The sequence below is a fragment of the Oikopleura dioica genome, chromosome 1 (assembly GCF_907165135.1).
Source record: "Oikopleura dioica chromosome 1, OKI2018_I68_1.0, whole genome shotgun sequence".
Taxonomy (NCBI): domain Eukaryota; kingdom Metazoa; phylum Chordata; class Appendicularia; order Copelata; family Oikopleuridae; genus Oikopleura; species Oikopleura dioica.
Window position 1 is genome coordinate 8,309,673 of NC_137291.1, and position 17,572 is coordinate 8,327,244.

General features: G+C 41.5%; 7 protein-coding genes and 1 long non-coding RNA gene across 10 annotated transcripts; 4 read left to right on the forward strand and 4 right to left on the reverse strand.

Annotated features, from left to right (window-relative positions):
* The first annotated feature begins 1,621 nt into the window (after positions 1-1,621).
* On the forward strand, positions 1,622-2,358 carry LOC145711409 (uncharacterized). The gene is made up of 3 exons (XM_081789111.1): positions 1,622-1,992; positions 2,035-2,130; positions 2,175-2,358. Exons 1-3 carry the CDS (start codon positions 1,622-1,624, stop codon positions 2,305-2,307), a joined length of 600 nt encoding a protein of 199 aa, XP_081645237.1. The 3' UTR covers positions 2,308-2,358.
* Positions 2,359-4,832: 2,474 nt separating this feature from the next.
* Positions 4,833-5,861, forward strand: LOC145711003 (uncharacterized). Its single transcript, XM_081788718.1, has 3 exons — positions 4,833-5,013; positions 5,056-5,302; positions 5,347-5,861. The coding sequence occupies exons 1-3, from the start codon at positions 4,887-4,889 to the stop codon at positions 5,825-5,827; spliced, it is 855 nt and encodes a 284-aa protein (XP_081644844.1). The 5' UTR covers positions 4,833-4,886; the 3' UTR covers positions 5,828-5,861.
* Positions 5,862-5,953: 92 nt separating this feature from the next.
* Positions 5,954-7,277, reverse strand: LOC145695854 (uncharacterized). 3 transcript variants are annotated; one of them, XM_081772900.1, is made up of 5 exons: positions 7,094-7,277; positions 6,788-7,044; positions 6,573-6,741; positions 6,468-6,500; positions 5,954-6,285 (listed from the first exon to the last, which is right to left on the reverse strand). In XM_081772900.1, the coding sequence occupies exons 1-5, from the start codon at positions 7,251-7,253 to the stop codon at positions 6,197-6,199; spliced, it is 708 nt and encodes a 235-aa protein (XP_081629026.1). In that variant the 5' UTR covers positions 7,254-7,277; the 3' UTR covers positions 5,954-6,196. The 3 variants fall into 3 exon arrangements, with proteins under 3 accessions (XP_081629026.1, XP_081629018.1, XP_081629035.1); XM_081772892.1 differs by having other exon boundaries at positions 6,414-6,500; XM_081772909.1 differs by lacking the exon at positions 6,468-6,500.
* Positions 7,278-7,667: 390 nt separating this feature from the next.
* LOC145695874 (uncharacterized) lies at positions 7,668-8,802 on the reverse strand. Its single transcript, XM_081772920.1, has 5 exons — positions 8,605-8,802; positions 8,318-8,419; positions 8,044-8,243; positions 7,859-7,996; positions 7,668-7,812 (listed from the first exon to the last, which is right to left on the reverse strand). The coding sequence occupies exons 1-5, from the start codon at positions 8,748-8,750 to the stop codon at positions 7,694-7,696; spliced, it is 705 nt and encodes a 234-aa protein (XP_081629046.1). The 5' UTR covers positions 8,751-8,802; the 3' UTR covers positions 7,668-7,693.
* A 1,206-nt stretch (positions 8,803-10,008) lies between these two features.
* On the reverse strand, positions 10,009-11,730 carry LOC145702540 (uncharacterized). The gene is made up of 5 exons (XM_081779777.1): positions 11,473-11,730; positions 11,153-11,424; positions 11,027-11,105; positions 10,825-10,983; positions 10,009-10,302 (listed from the first exon to the last, which is right to left on the reverse strand). Exons 1-5 carry the CDS (start codon positions 11,728-11,730, stop codon positions 10,093-10,095), a joined length of 978 nt encoding a protein of 325 aa, XP_081635903.1. The 3' UTR covers positions 10,009-10,092.
* Positions 11,731-11,997: 267 nt separating this feature from the next.
* On the reverse strand, positions 11,998-14,196 carry LOC145695643 (methylmalonate-semialdehyde/malonate-semialdehyde dehydrogenase [acylating], mitochondrial-like). The gene is given in 7 exon segments (XM_081772648.1): positions 11,998-12,443; positions 12,510-12,638; positions 12,681-12,965; positions 13,007-13,563; positions 13,566-13,666; positions 13,741-14,006; positions 14,053-14,196. Coding segments are annotated over 7 exon segments (1,542 nt in total). The 5' UTR covers positions 14,182-14,196; the 3' UTR covers positions 11,998-12,368.
* A 339-nt stretch (positions 14,197-14,535) lies between these two features.
* On the forward strand, positions 14,536-15,492 carry LOC145695642 (uncharacterized). Its single transcript, XM_081772647.1, has 4 exons — positions 14,536-14,703; positions 14,910-15,086; positions 15,135-15,269; positions 15,313-15,492. The coding sequence occupies exons 1-4, from the start codon at positions 14,559-14,561 to the stop codon at positions 15,477-15,479; spliced, it is 624 nt and encodes a 207-aa protein (XP_081628773.1). The 5' UTR covers positions 14,536-14,558; the 3' UTR covers positions 15,480-15,492.
* Positions 15,493-16,515: 1,023 nt separating this feature from the next.
* On the forward strand, positions 16,516-16,904 carry LOC145695645 (uncharacterized). The gene is made up of 3 exons (XR_014133760.1): positions 16,516-16,535; positions 16,578-16,772; positions 16,815-16,904. It is a non-coding gene; the product is annotated as an uncharacterized LOC145695645 (long non-coding RNA).
* The last annotated feature ends 668 nt before the right edge of the window (positions 16,905-17,572 follow it).

Below are 17,572 nucleotides of genomic sequence, written 5' to 3' on the forward strand. Positions count from 1 at the left end.
GGAATCGGCTGTCAGTGGAGCGATGGCGAATGCAGAACAGTATCTTCTATCGTCGAAAATCAGACCTGTCCGGCTCTAGGGCTCTTAGATTTTCTGGAATCTAAGAATTTCTACAAAGGAGAGAGGCCGAGACCTTCATCACTTATGAAATAATCATCTTAGAATTAGCCTCAAAAAAGTAAGAATCCTGAAAAATGAAGTTGGAAATTTGTCGACGCTTACTTGCAAAAACTCGAAAATGCGTAAGTTTCTAAGAACATTTTTGCCTCTATTATTTATGTTTCAGAAACAAGCTTTGAAATCGAAGAGATGCCTGAATATTTCGAGATAAATATGGACAAAATAAGCGTCAATACTCTTATTCAATATTATGAAGACCAAGACTTTGACCTCACGTGCTCTGGGGAGACAATATCTGGAGCTTCCTGGTCGCATATTTTCGATACTAAGGAGTTTAAGGAATATGTGCAGGTGAAAAACGACAAAGAAAAGACGATTGAGATGCAGAAAAATTTGAAATGGATGATAAAAATTTATCCGTAGAATTTGAATTATGCAGTTTTTTTATCCACCTTTGAGATATCCTCCCTTACCCGACAAAAAGAGGAGTTATTAGAGCTCAATCAAAAAGGAGCTAAAATAATAGAAGAGAACCAATTGAAAATTGCTCAACTTGAAGAGCAAAACTGCAGTGACGACAGTGAATATATTTTTAATGAAGTCAACTATCTCGAAAACCTCTCGCGAGATCCGGAAATTTCCGCTTTGCGTAAACAGCTGGAACGAGCGTATAATGAGAGTGACAGTCTCCGACTTGAGTTGGAATCGAATAAGTACTTGTGGAATCTTTTTGTACCTCGTTTTTATGTTTTTGAGGATGAGTTTTGATGCAGATCTATTGGAATCACCAAAGCTCGCTGGGTTATCATTATCCGGACACCCATACTTAGGAGAGGCTTGAAATGTGTAATTGTCAGCAAGGTAAAATATAGAGTCCTTTTTAAAGTTGCAACAATCGTACTTGGTGTGATTGTCTTTGTTCTCCTGATCGTGCTCGCAGTAATTCGCTGCGGGCGACAAAAGATAAAGAAGGTTGCAACCATTCCTCAGCATCATCAGAAAGCTGGAACTGTAACTAACCCTTTTTAACTTTATTATCGTTAAAATTCATTTTAGAACATGTGGGTGGGAAATCAGAAAAATGACATCAACGAGGTCGACGCTTTGGACTCTGCAATTTCTGATAATGTGTTTAGATTTTAATAAATGACCTTTTTTTTCTAGTATCAACCGATAAAAATGTTATATTTTGACGTTTCCGTGATTACAATTTACAAAATATGAGAGATGTTAATCTTATTATTAATCGAATTTTCCGCGGATCGAAGAAAATATTGTGGATTTATAACGAAGGGCCAGTCTAAACTAAGTGAATTAATATTTGTTCCAACAGCGGAGGGTCCAAAGATACCCCGCTGATTATCTGCTCCCGCTCAGCAGGAGCTGCTGATAAAAATCTCGCCCCTCGTAGCGCCATCTTTCTTGAGATGATGATATAAATAGAGGCTGACTCGATTTTATATCGTAAATCACTCGTATAACTGAACAGGAATACAAAATTATGTTGACTCCTGAGAGAGGCGTATTCGCTGCTGGAACGTCGTCCCCGAATTTCTACGAAAATGAACCGATCATCATCGAAGACACTCCTCCTGCAATTGTGATCGACCCAAACGTTGTTGACCTGTGCGATTCTCCAGAATCTTCTGGACCGGAGGATGAAGAAGTTGATCCAGTTTGGGGAAGAAAAGCTCCCGTCGACCAACCAGCTGCGTCTCCACCATCCCGACGTGTAAACTTGCCAAGAAGGAACATCATGTCGATTATGGACATAAATCTTTCAGATTCTGACGAATCTGATGACGATTCTGAGGAGAAGGCTCCACTATGCAGAAACTCGCGGAGAGAAGGTGCCATCAATGCGATTTTTGAGTAAGTGAATCTCCCTTTTTGTAAATAAAATAATTTCATAAGCGATTCAACTGACAGCTCCGATTCTAATCATGAGAAGTCAACCAACCGCACCAAAGCCATCTCGTCGAAGCAAGAAATTGTGAATGCAATTTTTGAGTGAGTGTATTCAATTTTATCGCGCTATAAATGTTAAATCTTAGCGATTCAACTGATGAAGAAGGAGTGCCTTCTTTTTCCCGCTCTTTTGTTGAGAAACTCAAGTCTAAAAAGCGAAGGCGATCTTCTGATGGCTCTTTCGGTGGTCGACCAAGCAAACGACAGGCTGAAGAATAACATTCCGCCTACCCTCAACTGCCTCTACTATCCGTAACTACTTTTTAATAACTTCAGCTCAACCTTTTTTTTCAAATTGCAAGAATATAAAGAAATTTATTAGAATGTAGCCATTGAGTTGCGTCAGCCCATCAACTGGACAAGTAGGATAAGTAGAGAGCAGTGAAAAAGTACGGTCTTGCTACTTGAGTAAATGACGTTTGGTTTGAATGTAGTTGCATTTGTATCAGCGTTAGTTGTAACATCATCTATCAGAGCTGTTGTTTCATCAAGTGTTTCAGCATCGTCTGTTGTAGTAGAAGTTCCTGACGTGATAGTCGTTGACGTTGTACTTGTAGTAGTGGCTGTAGTTGTCATCGTTGTCGTAGTGGTCGTTGTCGTCGTTGTCGTGGTTGTAGTTGTCGTCGTAGTCGTCGTTGTAGTTGTCGTTGTAGTTGTCGTCGTAGTTGTTGTCGAAGTCGTAGTTGTTGTCGTAGTCGTAGTTGTAGTTGTCGTCGTAGTCGTCGTTGGAGTTGTCGTCGTAGTAGTCGTCGTAGTCGTCGTTGTTGAAGTTGTCGTGGTCGTCGTTGTTGTTGGAAGATCTGATAAATCTGCACCAGTGCTTGCGCAACTAAGAATTGCCCCATTCGTTTCAAAGGCTGTATGCAATGGAGGACAGGCATCCGTATTAGTTAGCTTGTCCCAATAACTGAATCCGCCCCCTGTAAATGGATAGTAATCAGCAACCAACTGAAGCCAATATCCTCCATTAGCGTAGAGAGTAATTGCTGTTCCATCAGGACATGCCCAGGTTGGCTCGCCAACAAAGAGCTCTCCATCATTGTAGATGCAAGTTTGCACATTACCGTTTCGAGAGATCACTACTCCTCCACAGCAATCATTTGGAGTCCTTTCGTATTCCTCAATGCAGGTTGCGATTTCTCCGTTTTCGTCTTCGCTATTTGGACAATCTAAAAAAACTTTTCTTCTATGCTCTTAAATATAAATTTTCACCCTTGTACCCGTCACAAATTCGATCAATAAAAACCGTTCTAGTTTCTCCGACTTCATCAGATGAAGTGCAGGAAGTCCTCTCTTTGTATTGAAAATTAGGGAACATTGGTGTTCCATCGTCATTTGTCATGTCTTTACAGTACATTTTCTGCAGCTGAAGAGCGTCAGTAGTCGAAATTTCTTCACCCCGAATGATTTCTGATCCGTCTTTGAGGAGAGCAATTGGGTCTGACCCAACAGCTCCGGCGTAAGAACTGTAGGACATGACTGATCCAGGCTCATAGACAGAATCCGTTGAGTACCATTGATTGGAAGAAATTATGTCCCATTGATCTAAAGTTTGATTACATTTTTATATATTTTTCTCTTTTACCAGGCTTCGTGCTTCTTTCTGGCCAGACATCGATGTAGTTGTCTCTATCAGGTCTCGACTGTTCATGGAAAACTCCAAGAGAATGAAGAACCTCGTGTTGAACGACGCCGATGCTATGACTGCATGCTTGATTCAGGTTCACTACTTGCCAGGTTGCCGGAACACCAAATTGAGTGATCTGCGTTGCACCTTGATCGTTTGTGACAAATCCTGGAGCAAGGCCAAGTGCAGCAAAACAGGCATCTTGATGAAGAATGAACATCAGTCCATTTTCGTATGTTGTTGTCGACGGATCACTGACAAGAGGCATATCGAAGCAATGAAGATCACTCTCAAGGGCAGTTATAGCTTCTTCAATAACATTATCTGCGTCAGAAGCAAACACACTTTGAATCGCGTATGGTACGGTTATAGGACCACCGCTGTTAACTGGTTGCCAACGTTCGAGGAAAGACGCACCCAAGCCTCGAGTTTGAGGTCGAAGCGATCCACCGGGAAGGGTTGGCGAACTCTCAATTATAGACCACTTGGAAGTATCCACGCCGATTGATTGAAGAAATCTTGCCTGTAAGTACACTGTTTACTGTCGAACTTGAAATGATGCAAAATACAAACCGTCTCTTTGGTGATAAACAGATCATCCCCAAAGTCAACATTTTCTGTAGACGTAGACCCAGAGATTTCAACGCCGGGGACGCTGTATGCCAGGACCTCGAGCCCTAGTAAAAATGAGAACCTTATTATCATGGCCGAGAAATGATAAAAGAGCAATTCTGTTCCTTCCTTATATAATCAGATTTCGAAAGGTGTTTGCTGATCCGGAAGAACTTTGAATCAAGGAAATCGACATGGAAAATTAATAAAGATTACAATAGAAATTAAAAACAAGTCGGATATTTGTTGATGGGCGCAATTATTAGAAAAAATGATGTCGGAAGGAAGGCTTATTGCAGCAAAAGCTCGTTATCCTATTCATTTTCAGGTAGGCTCTGCCTGTTGAAGAAAAAGTAAAACAAATGAACAAATTTGATGACTTAACATTTCTAGTGCGTCATGAGAAAATTGATTTTTTTTATCAAGATTAGCGATAGCGCCTCCATCGAAATTATTTTTATTTTTGCTTACGACACGCAATAGCGATTTTTGAGCCATCATTTTCCTTATATTTTCCTCAGCAAGTAATTCGAATCGACTGCTTTCCTTTTCGCCCGCAATGGTTGAAGACGTACACAAAAAATTGAATGATTTTTTCCAAGGATGGAAACGAAAGTTGATTATTTGTAAACGAGTACTCGAAGAACCTGAAAGAGATCAAATGGAAGAAGCCATCGTTATTAAAGGTAAAGTGTATCATCTTCTAATTGTCCTAACAATTATGTAAGACTCGCCAACTCGCAATCCGGATTCTGGCGTCGACTACACAGTTGATCTTTGCTCCTCTGATGATGAGATATTGGATGGAAGGGATTTCCAGGATATATCAATCTCCGATTCCGATTCCAGTGAACCTAACTTTAGCCGCACTGAAGAATTGACCGACTGCATAGTCATTTCAGAATCAGATGAAGAAATGCCTTCCACATCGAAAAGAACAAGAATTCTTAGAGAAATTGCGCCCACGACCACAAGGTATTCGATTTATTCAAATTCAAGGGAAAAACAATCTCTCATAGAGACGATCATCATTCATCTTCGTCGTCTGATGAAGCTCCTGAGCGGATTTTTCGACCAGGGGCAGAGATTGCTCCTTCTGGCTTACAGAAACTACAGTCGAGAAAAAGAAAACGCGAAGACACCCCACCGAAAGAAGAGCGGCCTAACTTTAGAATTTTCGGAAGCAAAAAGAAGTTGGACTTGTCGACGAAGAATATGAAAGACAAACTAAATCCAAGAGTCCGACAGGCACTGACTGCAGGAGCCCGAGAAAATACCGAAGATGATCGTCTCATGGAGATGATTGCACAAGCCGAGAAAAGGGGAGCGATTAGAAAGTTTCAACGAATGACAGATTATCAACTCGTAAATATTGGTGCGAAATTTGGCCTGGGAAGTTCGCGAAACACTTTGCGGACGAAAGATAGAAAGGAACTATACATTGAGCACCTATCAAGAATCGAAGCTTACAAAATTTATGCCAAAAAGGCCTTCCAGTAATCGACTTACTAGTGAACAGTTCACTGTGAACTACTCTTGTTACCAATTATTTCTACTGAAATAATTTTTTTTTTAAAAACTGATTAGATTTGAAATACTGATTCTTTAGTAAATCAAATTCGCCTCTTTGGATTTTTTGAGAATTTATTATAAAAAGTTTTTTGTGAGCAAGGCATTTTTCCACCGAAAAGTAAGCAAAAGGTTGAACTAAAATCAGACATGTTACATGTGTTGTTATCATTTCGAAAGAATCGAGATTTTTCGGCTTCAAAATGCTGCTCTGGAAAAAGAAAAAGAGAAAAAATGTCAATATATGGATGAGCTAAATGTAGAGAGGATAAAGGCAGTGGTAAAGGGATGAGGTTCCGTTCAATCGATGTTCATCTCCACGTTGTGACAGTCCATCGAGTTCTCGACGAATCCGGGTCGTGCTTGCTGCATTGGGGGCTGATTTGCTCCTGAAAAGGTTGATGAGATTTTTGGTGATGCTGATTTTATGCGTAAATGATTGATGGGATGAATGGGAGCATGCAATAAATGAAAATATGAGACGATGATAAATGAAAAAAAGGATAACTGGACTAACTGGGCGCCTCGGGAAACTTTGGCGGCGCATTTTCCATATTTCCGTTTCTCTCACCGCAGAACATTGTCTGGCAGAACATCTCAATATCTAGCAAAGAAGGTAATCAAGCGTTAGTAGAATCAATTCGATCGAGAAATCGTTGATCAATCACAAGCATACCCTTTGGTTTACCGGGTTCATCGGCAATCGCCTCGGACAGCAGCTCGCCAAAGCCGAAATCGTCGGAGATGGTCTTCTGTTCGGGCATGATGTTTTCTGTTCCGTCCCAGTTGATTTGCAGACGGGTCACGCGGGGATTGGTTGAGATCACACGTGACAGTCTTTCGATCTATAAATGATATGTTATAATTAGTTTTTTATCGATCTTTTCTCACGATTGGCTGTTCTGGTGGATCTTCTCGCAGTTGCTCGTCTTGGTACTCGTTGTTGATGTAGTAGCCAATTCTGACGAATTCCTGCGTTCTGTAACTGCACGTGATTAAAACCACTGTGACGCCGACAATTTCCGAGGCGGGTATCTTCGTCGGATCGGGCCCGTCTGCTTCAAGTACGAACTCGTGGACGCCAACGGGAATCGGACCTGTAGATAATTCATCCAATTCTTGGTCGAATTCGGTTGAGTTTGCGCTACCTAAAATCGCGCGCTGAAAAGGGGAAGGAAAACACGCCACGTGACTTACCGACATACAAGATTTTCCAGTCCAAATCTTCCTGTAGGTCTTCGATACAGTCGAATCTGATTTTGAACTGGAACTTGTCGACGAAGCTGCAATTATTATTCAAAACTTCAACCTCGCGAATGGTCACCTTAGCCATTTCTTTCGGGTTTCTGAAAAGCATTAAATAAAAAGAGGGATAAGAAACAGAAAATATTGAAAAATATAAGCAGCAATCATGGCTGTTGATTTCGAGTCCTTTAGTTTTACCCGGCAATTTTTTCCGGGCAACCCGCAGATTTTTCAGCGGGTTTCTCGCACGGAGAGTCTTTTCACGGGCTACCCGCGCTACTTGTTTTCTCCTTTCCGTCGAGTAGCTCGCGATTACCCGCAACCCTTTTTCTCGGGCCAATCAGACGAGCGAATTTTCTTCTTTCTAGTCGAAATTTTCGCGAGTAGCTCGCGATTATCCTTTACCCATTTACTCGATCTACTCGCACGGGTCTCCGTGCGAGTAACCCGTAGAAAAATCTGCGGGTTGCCCGGAAAAAAATGCCGGGTAAAACCAAAGGACTCGAAATCAACAGCCATGGCAGCAATAGAAAAATACATGAAAAAATGAATTCAAGCGTAGGTATAGTCGAAGAGGTTGGAACCGCGTGAGGTGACTTTTGAGATCTCTAATTTCTTCTCCAAAATATTCTTGGACCAAGCTTTCATCGCAACGTAGGCGTAAGGAGTGTCTAAAACACAAGATTGGTTACTTCGTACGATCTAAAAAGTCATTACCCAGCCGACCAAAGGCCCTGGATGGCATCGAATCCAGGATGTTCTCATCGTGTTGGTGAGGGACGACTCCAACGAAATCTTTATCTTTAGATTCGATTATTTCCGGCTGATTGGTTTCGTAGCTGACGAACACTTGTGCTAGAAAAAAAATCGTCAACTCCGAACCGAATTTCTCGAGTTCTCACCATCATGAGGGAGCTCGACACCCATCTGTGAATATCTCGAAAGTTCGTCAAGCATATTTCGTGAATGAAGTTTGACATCAAATGGAGTTCCATCGTCTTGGACACAATCGTCTTCGGCAAATTTCGTTTTGATGCGATACTGATCGATTATCTCTAACGGCTCTTTTGTGCCCTTCTTCGCGATGATAACCGCCACGGATCTTTTTTATTGGCTTGCAACTTTTTATTTACTTATAAAAAAACTATACAAAAGAAATTTCATTTTCAGCCGGACCTGAGCGCTTTCTCGTTGATAAGTCGTCTGACAACTCGGAGCGATTTCGTGAAGAGCTTCTCCAAAGCACCCGAGGCTTCTTTTTTGATCAACGGATATTTTCTAAAAACAACAAATTGATGCTCTCGAGGATCCCTTTTTGGCGCGCAAATCATGGCGCCTGTTTCAAAACGCGCAATTTTGGCGCTAGAGTGGCCAAATCAATCGGGATGCTTCAAGCTTATGAAAAGATTAGAAATAAAATCAGTGTCAATGAAGGATTTAATTAAAATAAAACGTCAAATTACCTTTCTGCGTATCGAATCATATTAAAGTTGTTTACATCTAACTTGAGACGATTGATACAAATGATCGAAAACGCGACAGAAATCAACTTTTGAGCGGCTGTTCTTCCTTCAGCATTATCCTCGATCAAGTAGTTCAGCGAGCTCATAATCTTCTTCGATTATGAAGCAGACATTCATTCTAAATCATCAACAAGATATCATTCTAGAAAAGATCAGTATCATACAGTATGGTTTCGTTTTGTCTTTATTACGATTGAAAAAAGACTCAGGATAACTGATCACATTCGTGATAATTGCTTCCGGTCTTCCATAAACTTGCACGACATCATACAAAACCTCACAGCTTCAAGAACATATATATCTGATCAATAAACGATAAGATACCCTTTATGAAGCGGTCTCCTTTTTCCACCATCAGTGAACATCTCTGGGCCAAAATTTTTAAATTCAAACTTGGTCCATTTCTTTGAAATGCCCCCATCGTCCACATATCCATGCCAGCTTACTCCAGGCTTGTGTATGACCATGTATCTGATTCTTCCGACATTGTCGACCGATTCTAACTGCACTTGATCAAATGAAACCCAGGATTTGCTCGAGTCATCCCTTTTGACTTTTATCGCGATCTCTTGACCTTTTCTGACCAAAACAGGGGAAATTGAGCTCTGATACTGGATAGATTTGCTGTTGCTTAAAAGTTGAAAAGAGACAATTTGATCCTTTTCCTGCTGATCCTTTTTTGCCAATAAATACGTTTTGCCTTCAAAAAGAACATGAACGGAGTTCCTTCTCGTTAAAATTCTCGACAGCATTCTGAGAAAATTATAAATGCGACTTTTGTTATTTCGAGGAAAATCTGTTGTTTTCAATATTTTCGCGGTGTGTTTCAAGAACTGCAGTCAGAATTGCTCTTCTTTTTGCATTCGATGATTCAACGACGTCGTATAGAACTTTGCTCTTTTGTTCCAACTGGAGAATGTGTTCGTTTTCAACCTTCATCTCGGGACCAAAGTCTGACTTAATAATCGACTTACTCTCTAAGAAGAAAGAAAGGGCGCTACTAACGAATCTGAAAAGAAGACCCTTCGTATCCTCCCTCTTTTCCATGACAAAGCCGTGCCAATGCTCTCCCGGGTGATTTATTCGAAGATAATTTACATAACCAACGTTATTTCGAGAAACGCACTTTTCAATCTTCCCAACCAAATAAAATTTCTCGCCGTTTTTCTGCGCAATTTTCAACTGAGCTTTCTTATCGCTTTTACTCAGCAGGTGTTTTTCAAGAGTTCCTTGTTTGAAAAGTGCTAAGCCACGATTCATTCTGAATCGTAACTAAAAGTTAACGGTAACGCCTGTTTGTAGCTTATAAGAACTGTCCTAATAAGTTCTTATAATTTTGATCTTTTACTGAACTTGTTTGACGTGTTTATTTCGTGAGAGCTTGAAAAGTTTTACAAATAAATAGTTTTTTTCCTAGAGACGCTTCTTTTATGCGACTTCGGTCGAAAGCATATCAGCCATTTCAGTTCCGTGACCGTGGCTGGGATGAGGCTCGTTCACGACGATAAGACTGTTGGTGTTTGGCATGTGGTGTCCCATCTTGAAGGACATTGGGCCGGCAGGGGTCATGTAAGTGTCACAGGCTTCGGACAGGATGGGCGATTCACCAGTAGGACCAGCTCGGTGTCGGGCAGGGGCCTGACCTTTTCGACGGTTTCAAAATTGCTTATCTTTCGAGAAAAAGTCGCCGAAACGCAGGGCGACCAATTAATTGGTACAGGGCCCTTTAATGCCCCATAACTCAACTTTTACTTTATGGTAGAAAAAAATGAACCCCCACTTATGGAGCTACTTTTTATCGAGGAATTTGATTCCGGTGTCAGAAAAAATTTTTTTTGAAAATTTTTGATTTTAGCTATTGAACAAAGTTTTGAACTCTGATATATAATATATTCTTTCAACAATAAATCGCCATTACGTCGTAATTCGGCACATTTGGAAATACGCATATTTACTCATATTTATGTTATGATATGAATATAATATGGGGATGAAATTGAAGCTAAGCGTCTGAGAATTATTTATCTGTATCATTTATTCAGTAGACTTATCAGTTTCATTGTTAAAAAGGGGTAAAAGGGGCGTACCAATTAATTGGTACGATCTGCGTTCCACCTTGAAAAAATTTTATGCGTTCCGGCGTTAAGAATAAAGATGAACCGTTCCTTGAGAGCCAAGGTACAATCCAGTGGTTCCCCAGTTGAAGTCTCTGGCACCAGATCGACCGGCATAACCTTCCTTGGCCTGCTGCATTTGTTGCCAGACTTCGAGGAATTCGAGCTCAGTGTTGGACCACGCTCGGTTTTTGTAATCTCCATACTAGAATCAGCGTTAGAATCTAAATTATTTGAGAAATATATACCTCGTTCATAGAAGCTTGATGCTTATCATAAGAAGTAGTGATGCCAATTCTGTTGTTGAACCAGGAGTGGATAATGTATCTATCAAAGCGTTTACACTACCGATAAAGAAGATAGACAAGGTTTACCCGTAAAGCCAGAAAAGAACCATTTCAAGGTAGAGAATCCATCCCTGCTTGTATTTCCAGAAACCGTAGATGTGAAGGTGACCATCGTAAATTCGGTGGAATCTGTGGAAGTGAGTCCAGTCGTGCATACCGATGATTTCACCAAAGTTTCGCTTGTGTTTCTGGATATCCCACTCGTAGTAAAAGTCTTTGTTGTGATAGGCCTCTTCGGCGACGGTGGGGTAGTCACCACCGTAAGCGCCACCGTAGGTGATGGACATGGGAACGTAATCCTAATCAAGAATTTTACCCTGGTGTTGCTAATATAAAGTAAGGCTTACCTCAGGAAGAATATCGTATTTCTTGGCTTTCTCAGCGATGACATCAGGAGTAAGGTCAGTTTCGGTGAGGACAAAGGGAGAAGGCCGTTGCGATTCCGAAAGGATGTAGGCAGCTTCGATGAATTGTCGAGGGACAGCGTCGTCTCCCTCGTGGAACTCACCGCCAGGGCCCTTGACTCGCTGCGAGACGGAGAGGACTCGCTGAGGGACGCCCGTGACTGTCCTGTATACTAACAGTCTCATTCTGAATTGTGGCATTTGTAGGTGATTATAATTGATTGTTGCCAAAGACCTGAGAGTACTTGTGAGTAAGATATAGATAATTTGAGATCGAAGTACATGTTATCATTTAATTTGGAATATAATTGTGCGAGATAATACAAGTATCATCTCCTCTTGAATTTGCCCTTATCAAAAGAACTATTTGACTAACCATTTAGTCATGTTGTTATAAATTAAAAGCCTGCTGTTCTTTGATAGTAACTTGATTTAATATCCTGCTTTCAGATGTTTACAAGACGGGAATCTTTACTGATGTTTGAATAAATACTTTTTAATTACTTAGGAGTCATACAGACAAAATGAATACATAACGATTGGTTTCTTATCAAGCAACTTTAAACTTGTAAAGCAGGCGTTTTCGTAGAGAAGTAAGGTGCTCAAGTGCATATTTGTATGCACCAAGAGTTGACACTGACAGGGATAGTAGTTGGTTGTGTTGTTAAATAAAGAACTGGCAAAAATCTCTGGCCACAGGTGTAAATTCTGGGATAATTTAAAAGATTATCTTCTTATATCACATGTTTACGGGCAGCGAAGTTAAATAGAACGGTTGAACTTGAAATTTTTTGATTGCAGAAAATGAATGAGAACGGGACTTGAATTTTTGAACGGGTTTACTTCATTGTAGGCATGGCGACTTCAGCCTTGAGCTCGGTGGCATCTTCGGCTCTCCAGAGTTCGGTGATGGTCTAAAATTTAATTTAGTAAAGTCTCAGAGAGAGGTGAAAGGGGATTACGTAAGGGTTGTTACTCACCTTGAGCTGGGTGTAGAAATGGACACCGGCCTTGCCGTAGAAGTTGTGACCAGAGCCGACGTAAGATTTTTTGTTACCGGTGAAGGAGAACATTGGAAGAGGAACTGGAATTGGGACATTGATTCCGACCTGGAAATATGAAATTAATTGAAAGGGATGACGGTTTCCTACCTGTCCAGCCTGAATCTCATGCTGGAACTTTCGAGCTGTGGCACCGTTGTTGGTGAAGATGGCGGTACCATTACCCCACTGGTTGCTGTTAACAAGGGCGATGGCTTCGTCAAGAGTTTCGGCTTCGACGGTGCAGAAAACGGGGCCGAAGATCTCTTCCTCGTAAGCTCGCATGCCGGGCTTGCAACCAGTGATGATGGTTGGGCCGACGAAGTTACCCTTCTCGTAGCCAGGAACGGTAGTGTTTCGGCCATCGAGGAGGAGGTGGCAGCCGTCAGCAACGGACTAGAGTCGAAGTAAAAATAAGAAAGATCGAAAAATTGTACCTGGGTGATAACTCCTTCGATGTATTCCTTCGCCTGTGGAGAAATAACTGGTCCTACATCGACACCCGCCTCGTGTCCGGGGCCGCACTTAAGATCCTTGGCCATCTCGAGCAAGTCTGGGATCCATTCTCGAGCTTCTCCGACGAAGATACCGACTGGTAGGGCCATGCATCGCTGACCAGCAGCTCCAAAAGCGGCACCGACGAGCTGGTTGAGAGTGGCGTTCTTGTTGGCATCGGGCATGATGATACCGTGGTTCTTGGCACCCATGTTGGACTGGACTCGCTTGCCGTTGCCTCCAGCAGCTCGGTTGTTGATGTGTTCACCAGCGCCGTTACCACCAACGAAGGAGACGGCTCGGATGTGCTCATTGTCGCAGATGAAGTTGACGCAGTCGTGAGAGCCGTGAACGGTGTTCAGGCAGCCAGCTGGAAGACCAGAGTCGATCAAAAGCTGAGCAAGAAGAGTAGAAGCACCAGGAACTCGCTCAGATGGCTTCATGATGAAGGTGTTTCCGCACATGAGCGCAACTGGGTACATCCAGAGGGGAATCATAGCGGGAAATTGAATGGGCACACGCCAGCAACGACACCGAGCGGTTCTCGGTACGATTTGATGTCGAGGTCCTTGGAGAGACCCTGGAGGGTTTCGCCCTTTAGAGATTACACAAGATTATCTTCAGATTAATTGAGAATAAGAAATGGATGTTATCTTTTGTAAATCTTTCCTGCATAAGAGAGGGAATTCCACAGGCGTGTTCGACAACCTGAAGACCTCGGTGAACATCACCTTCGGCATCGGCGAGAGTTTTGCCCTGTTCTTTGGTGATGAGCTTGGCCACTTCGGTCTTGTTCTCCTTGATGAGCTGCTGGTACTTGAGCATGATCTGTTGTCTTGAGAGGATGGAGGTTTCCTTCCAGCTTTTGTATGCTTCGGCGGAGGATTCAGCCACGGCGTTCATCTCCGAAAGGGGCATTTTTGGAACTTCGCAGACGACTTCCTTTAGGAAATGTCTTGAGCAAAGAGAGATTTTTGTTGATGAATACCTGGGTAGCTGGGTTGTGGACGGGAATGTATTCGGTGGCAGCCGATTCTCTCCACTCATTGTTGAGAAGGTACTTGAGTCGACCTTCGTAAAGGGATGCTCGTCGGACTCCGTGGCTAAGGCGAAGCATTTCCAACAGTCTTAAAATAATAACATCGAATAATTAAAATATATAAGCAATTCTCTGGTATCTTCACTCATGTTTCCTCTCAAAAGTAATTATAACAGAAAAAGTGACAATCGCGCTGCTTTAGTGACTCTGTTGAGATTGCAAAAAGGCTATAAAAATTGATGCTAGGCCATTCTAGAGCATTTTTAGACGGGCAACGCCCTTTTCCCTCATCTAAAAAGGAACCAGCGCTGATTGGTCGGTTGATCTCCATTCTCCGCGACGCGCCGCGCTCAATTTCGTTTCACAAATTCGCTCAATTTTTCGCTTATTTTTGTCTTCAAAAGAGGATGGAGAAAATGGATTACTCAGAGGTTTCAGAGGCAGAAGAAGAGCAGATGGATTCAACGGAAGAGATGCCTAGAAAAAGAGAACTTCTGCAATCTGCGTTGCTTTCGATGGAACATAATTTCGCCGTCACGAAACAGATGCTTTTCAAGGAAAAACATCAGTTTTACGAAAAGAAACTCAAAGAGCTCAGAGGTATGACAACTTTCAATAGATATCGAAAGAAAAACCCTTCTTCCGCTTTCAAACTATTTTTGCTTCGAAAATCGACGTTTTCTCTCTTTCTCTTTTCGAAAGTTTATTTTTGCGCCGGCAAAAGCTCGCCACGACCTTGATTCAATGCCGAATTCAGTCAGATATTTTCAAGGCAATCTTTTCTATCACTCAAGTCTATTATTCAGATCCTGCCAAGAAAAGCGCCGAATTGAGCGCAAAAATTCGCGATCTGGAGAAAGATATTTCTGCGCGAAAAAAGTACATCATCAGCATGAAGGAACACAAATTAAAACAGATTTCGACTTGGAGCAAAGCGGAAATTCTAGCGATTGAGCAAACTGCTGCGAATAAGAAAAAATTAGGTAGATTGCCTTTTCTTCTGGCTCCTACTCATCGTTAATTTATTGTAGAAAAGCAACGACTAGCGGATAAGCTGGAAGGAAAGCTCTTCGAACTCAGGGAAAGTCTCAAGAAATCGCGGAAGACGAAATTCGCCTTTCCGATCGCGAAAAAGAAGAGACGAAACTCCATGGCTGAGCTTCCTTGTAAGAAAATTTTCCAGTTAATTTTCTTAATCCTAATTTCCAGCCATCGTTTATCATCTGACAGACAACGAGATCGACACTGATCTTCAAGCGTTCCGGAAGATCGCCAAGGCCAGCGGTCGAAAGCGCGTTTCAAGCACTGCCAATTCAAAAAATTCAACTACTGAAAATGTTATTACTCTCGAATGCTCTGGTATTGATATGCTATAAAAATAAAGAACTCACAAATTCTATTCAAAGGGGGATCGTTAATCATTTGTGAAAACAATTATGGCGGGCCTAAGTGTGCGTTTATTCTTGGATAATTTGAGAAAATGAGATCTTTCACTACTTTTTTAATTTCCTTTTTCTCTTCTGCAAACAGTCAAGGCATGTCAACTCAGTCGTGAAATAGGAGCTATTATTTTTCAATTATCAGGTTGCTACTCTGGCTATCGATTCAATGCCAACACGAATTGGCCTCTCAAAATACCGGTAACGAGCACGGATGTTACTCGAGACGATGGAACTACTGTAAATCTGCCATTTCCGGACTTACCTGACACTGGGCTCGGCAACCTGTGTTGAAAACCTGAGTCAGGGCCTGAAAGACTAAAGAAGCGATCTCTCAGATCCTGAGTCAGGTTTTCCACACAGGTTGTCGAGCTCAGTCCTGACCAGAACCCAGAGTTCAGTCTATTCGAGGACTTCAAAGACCCCCTTTCTCAAGATCTTCCAGTTAACCTGACCGAGAATCTAAGCCCAACAGCTTCTATGTTGAACTCGACTTACAGATGGGACGCTCATGCTCAGGTTTGCTTCTTCATCCTTGATTTCAATTGTTCGATTTTTATCATAAAGGTTAATGGAAAACAGGCATATTCGGCAAATTTGGACTCAAGTACTCTAAGAAAGGCCGATAAAAAGTATATATTGATTTGACGTCTGCTGATTTGAAGCCTGCTAAAGTGAGTATTGGCTCTATGCAAAGTCATGCACAGACTTGGGCTGCGAGTGGCATATCTGCATCGGCAGAGATTGCTATAAAGATCAAGCTGGTGGCTATGTAATGAATAAGAACAAAAGACCTTGTCCGCATTTGTTTAATTCCACGGAAACCTGGCTTGAATTTCCAGCGATCAATGATGGAACCATAGCTGGAAAGAAAAGACTCCGAAATAAAAAAACAGCATTATTTTCAAATAATAAAGGAGTCTTTCGATAGCTTTTCTCATTTTCTGAAGATGAACGGGAGCTCTTTGAGCGTCCAGATTTGAGCGCAGAAAGGTGCGTCCAATCTTTTTTCATAAAAAGATCTTTCTTTTTCAGCCACGTCCAGTACTTTATAGAAGCATCAGATAGACTGCAGAATGAGGAAACGACGTTTATTCAAAAATGGGTGAATGAACGAGTGCCAAACGATTTGAAAGCCCAGCCAAGCTGGAAATTCGTCTCCATCTTCATCACTTGCTGGCATGTTCTATTTGGGTTCTTCTACTGCTTTTTAATCTATCTTACTCTTCGGTAATTTCTGATTTATCGAGCTATCTGCGATGACGTTTTCAGATCCCGGCTTGATAGAAAAAACATCAAAAGAGAAGCCAAAATATCGCTCAACTCTTTGAAATGAAAATGAACCTGCTATTAAAACTAAACACTTGAGATTTTCTTTTGTATTGTTTGATTTGAAATATTGTACAGCTAGAAATGTATATCAATAGAAATAGAATAAAAACTGGGCGCCGAAATAGAATTTGGTGAATAAATTGATTATTTGCGTGACAAATAAACGACTAATTTAGCGGTCTTTTGGAGACAAGAAATTTGGCATTTTCGGCTTATAAAAACTAAGACGCTTGAATTCCAACATGAAATTATGTAAGAGAAACGAAAGAGTCTTAGTTTTCAAGATTTTGATATTCAAAAACTGATCAAACATGAACTTCAAAATAATTAAATTGAACAAATAACTCGTAGTAAAGCGACTAGAGCAAAAGGAGAGCGCCAAGAATAGTTGGGAGCAAAAAGGTGAAGGTGTTCATTTGTCCGGAGGAGCTTGGACTTTTGGTTGTTGTTGCTTTTTGAGTAGTGGAAGATGCAGTTGATGAGTTGTCTGGAGCTGCGGTCGTTGTTGTTGTGTTGGCATCAGCAGTTGGGTCATCGTTTGGCTTCTCGGTGACTCCATCTTCAAGGACTTCGGTATCGCCAACGTCTTCTTCTGTGTCTGAATGAGCGATAATTAAATTGACGCTTTCATGAAAAAGCTAATTTAATAAAAATCGGTCGGCTGAGGCATTTTTCCTTTTCGAAAGCGATTCGAAATT

What these genes read in the sequence shown, in the direction of transcription:
- LOC145711409 (XM_081789111.1), top strand. Translation starts at nt 1,622, where the DNA reads ATGTTGACTCCTGAGAGAGGCGTATTCGCTGCTGGAACGTCGTCCCCG. An exon ending in GCCATCAATGCGATTTTTGA is followed by an intron (nt 1,993 to 2,034) that starts GTAAGTGAATCT and finishes TAATTTCATAAG; the next exon opens with CGATTCAACTGACAGCTCCG. An exon ending in ATTGTGAATGCAATTTTTGA is followed by an intron (nt 2,131 to 2,174) that starts GTGAGTGTATTC and finishes GTTAAATCTTAG; the next exon opens with CGATTCAACTGATGAAGAAG.
- LOC145711003 (XM_081788718.1), top strand. Translation starts at nt 4,887, where the DNA reads ATGGTTGAAGACGTACACAAAAAATTGAATGATTTTTTCCAAGGATGG. An exon ending in AGAAGCCATCGTTATTAAAG is followed by an intron (nt 5,014 to 5,055) that starts GTAAAGTGTATC and finishes CAATTATGTAAG; the next exon opens with ACTCGCCAACTCGCAATCCG. An exon ending in ATTGCGCCCACGACCACAAG is followed by an intron (nt 5,303 to 5,346) that starts GTATTCGATTTA and finishes AATCTCTCATAG; the next exon opens with AGACGATCATCATTCATCTT.
- LOC145695854 (XM_081772892.1), bottom strand. Translation starts at nt 7,253, where the DNA reads ATGCTTTTCAGAAACCCGAAAGAAATGGCTAAGGTGACCATTCGCGAG. An exon ending in CTGGAAAATCTTGTATGTCG is followed by an intron (nt 7,045 to 7,093) that starts GTAAGTCACGTG and finishes GCGCGATTTTAG; the next exon opens with GTAGCGCAAACTCAACCGAA. An exon ending in TGAACCCGGTAAACCAAAGG is followed by an intron (nt 6,501 to 6,572) that starts GTATGCTTGTGA and finishes CTTCTTTGCTAG; the next exon opens with ATATTGAGATGTTCTGCCAG.
- LOC145695874 (XM_081772920.1), bottom strand. Translation starts at nt 8,750, where the DNA reads ATGAGCTCGCTGAACTACTTGATCGAGGATAATGCTGAAGGAAGAACA. An exon ending in ATGATTCGATACGCAGAAAG is followed by an intron (nt 8,420 to 8,604) that starts GTAATTTGACGT and finishes TGTTGTTTTTAG; the next exon opens with AAAATATCCGTTGATCAAAA. An exon ending in CAGGGCCTTTGGTCGGCTGG is followed by an intron (nt 7,813 to 7,858) that starts GTAATGACTTTT and finishes CTTGTGTTTTAG; the next exon opens with ACACTCCTTACGCCTACGTT.
- LOC145702540 (XM_081779777.1), bottom strand. Translation starts at nt 11,730, where the DNA reads ATGCCACAATTCAGAATGAGACTGTTAGTATACAGGACAGTCACGGGC. An exon ending in AATACGATATTCTTCCTGAG is followed by an intron (nt 11,425 to 11,472) that starts GTAAGCCTTACT and finishes ATTCTTGATTAG; the next exon opens with GATTACGTTCCCATGTCCAT. An exon ending in GTTCTTTTCTGGCTTTACGG is followed by an intron (nt 11,106 to 11,152) that starts GTAAACCTTGTC and finishes ACGCTTTGATAG; the next exon opens with ATACATTATCCACTCCTGGT.
- LOC145695642 (XM_081772647.1), top strand. Translation starts at nt 14,559, where the DNA reads ATGGATTCAACGGAAGAGATGCCTAGAAAAAGAGAACTTCTGCAATCT. An exon ending in GAAACTCAAAGAGCTCAGAG is followed by an intron (nt 14,704 to 14,909) that starts GTATGACAACTT and finishes TCTATTATTCAG; the next exon opens with ATCCTGCCAAGAAAAGCGCC. An exon ending in CTCCATGGCTGAGCTTCCTT is followed by an intron (nt 15,270 to 15,312) that starts GTAAGAAAATTT and finishes CCTAATTTCCAG; the next exon opens with CCATCGTTTATCATCTGACA.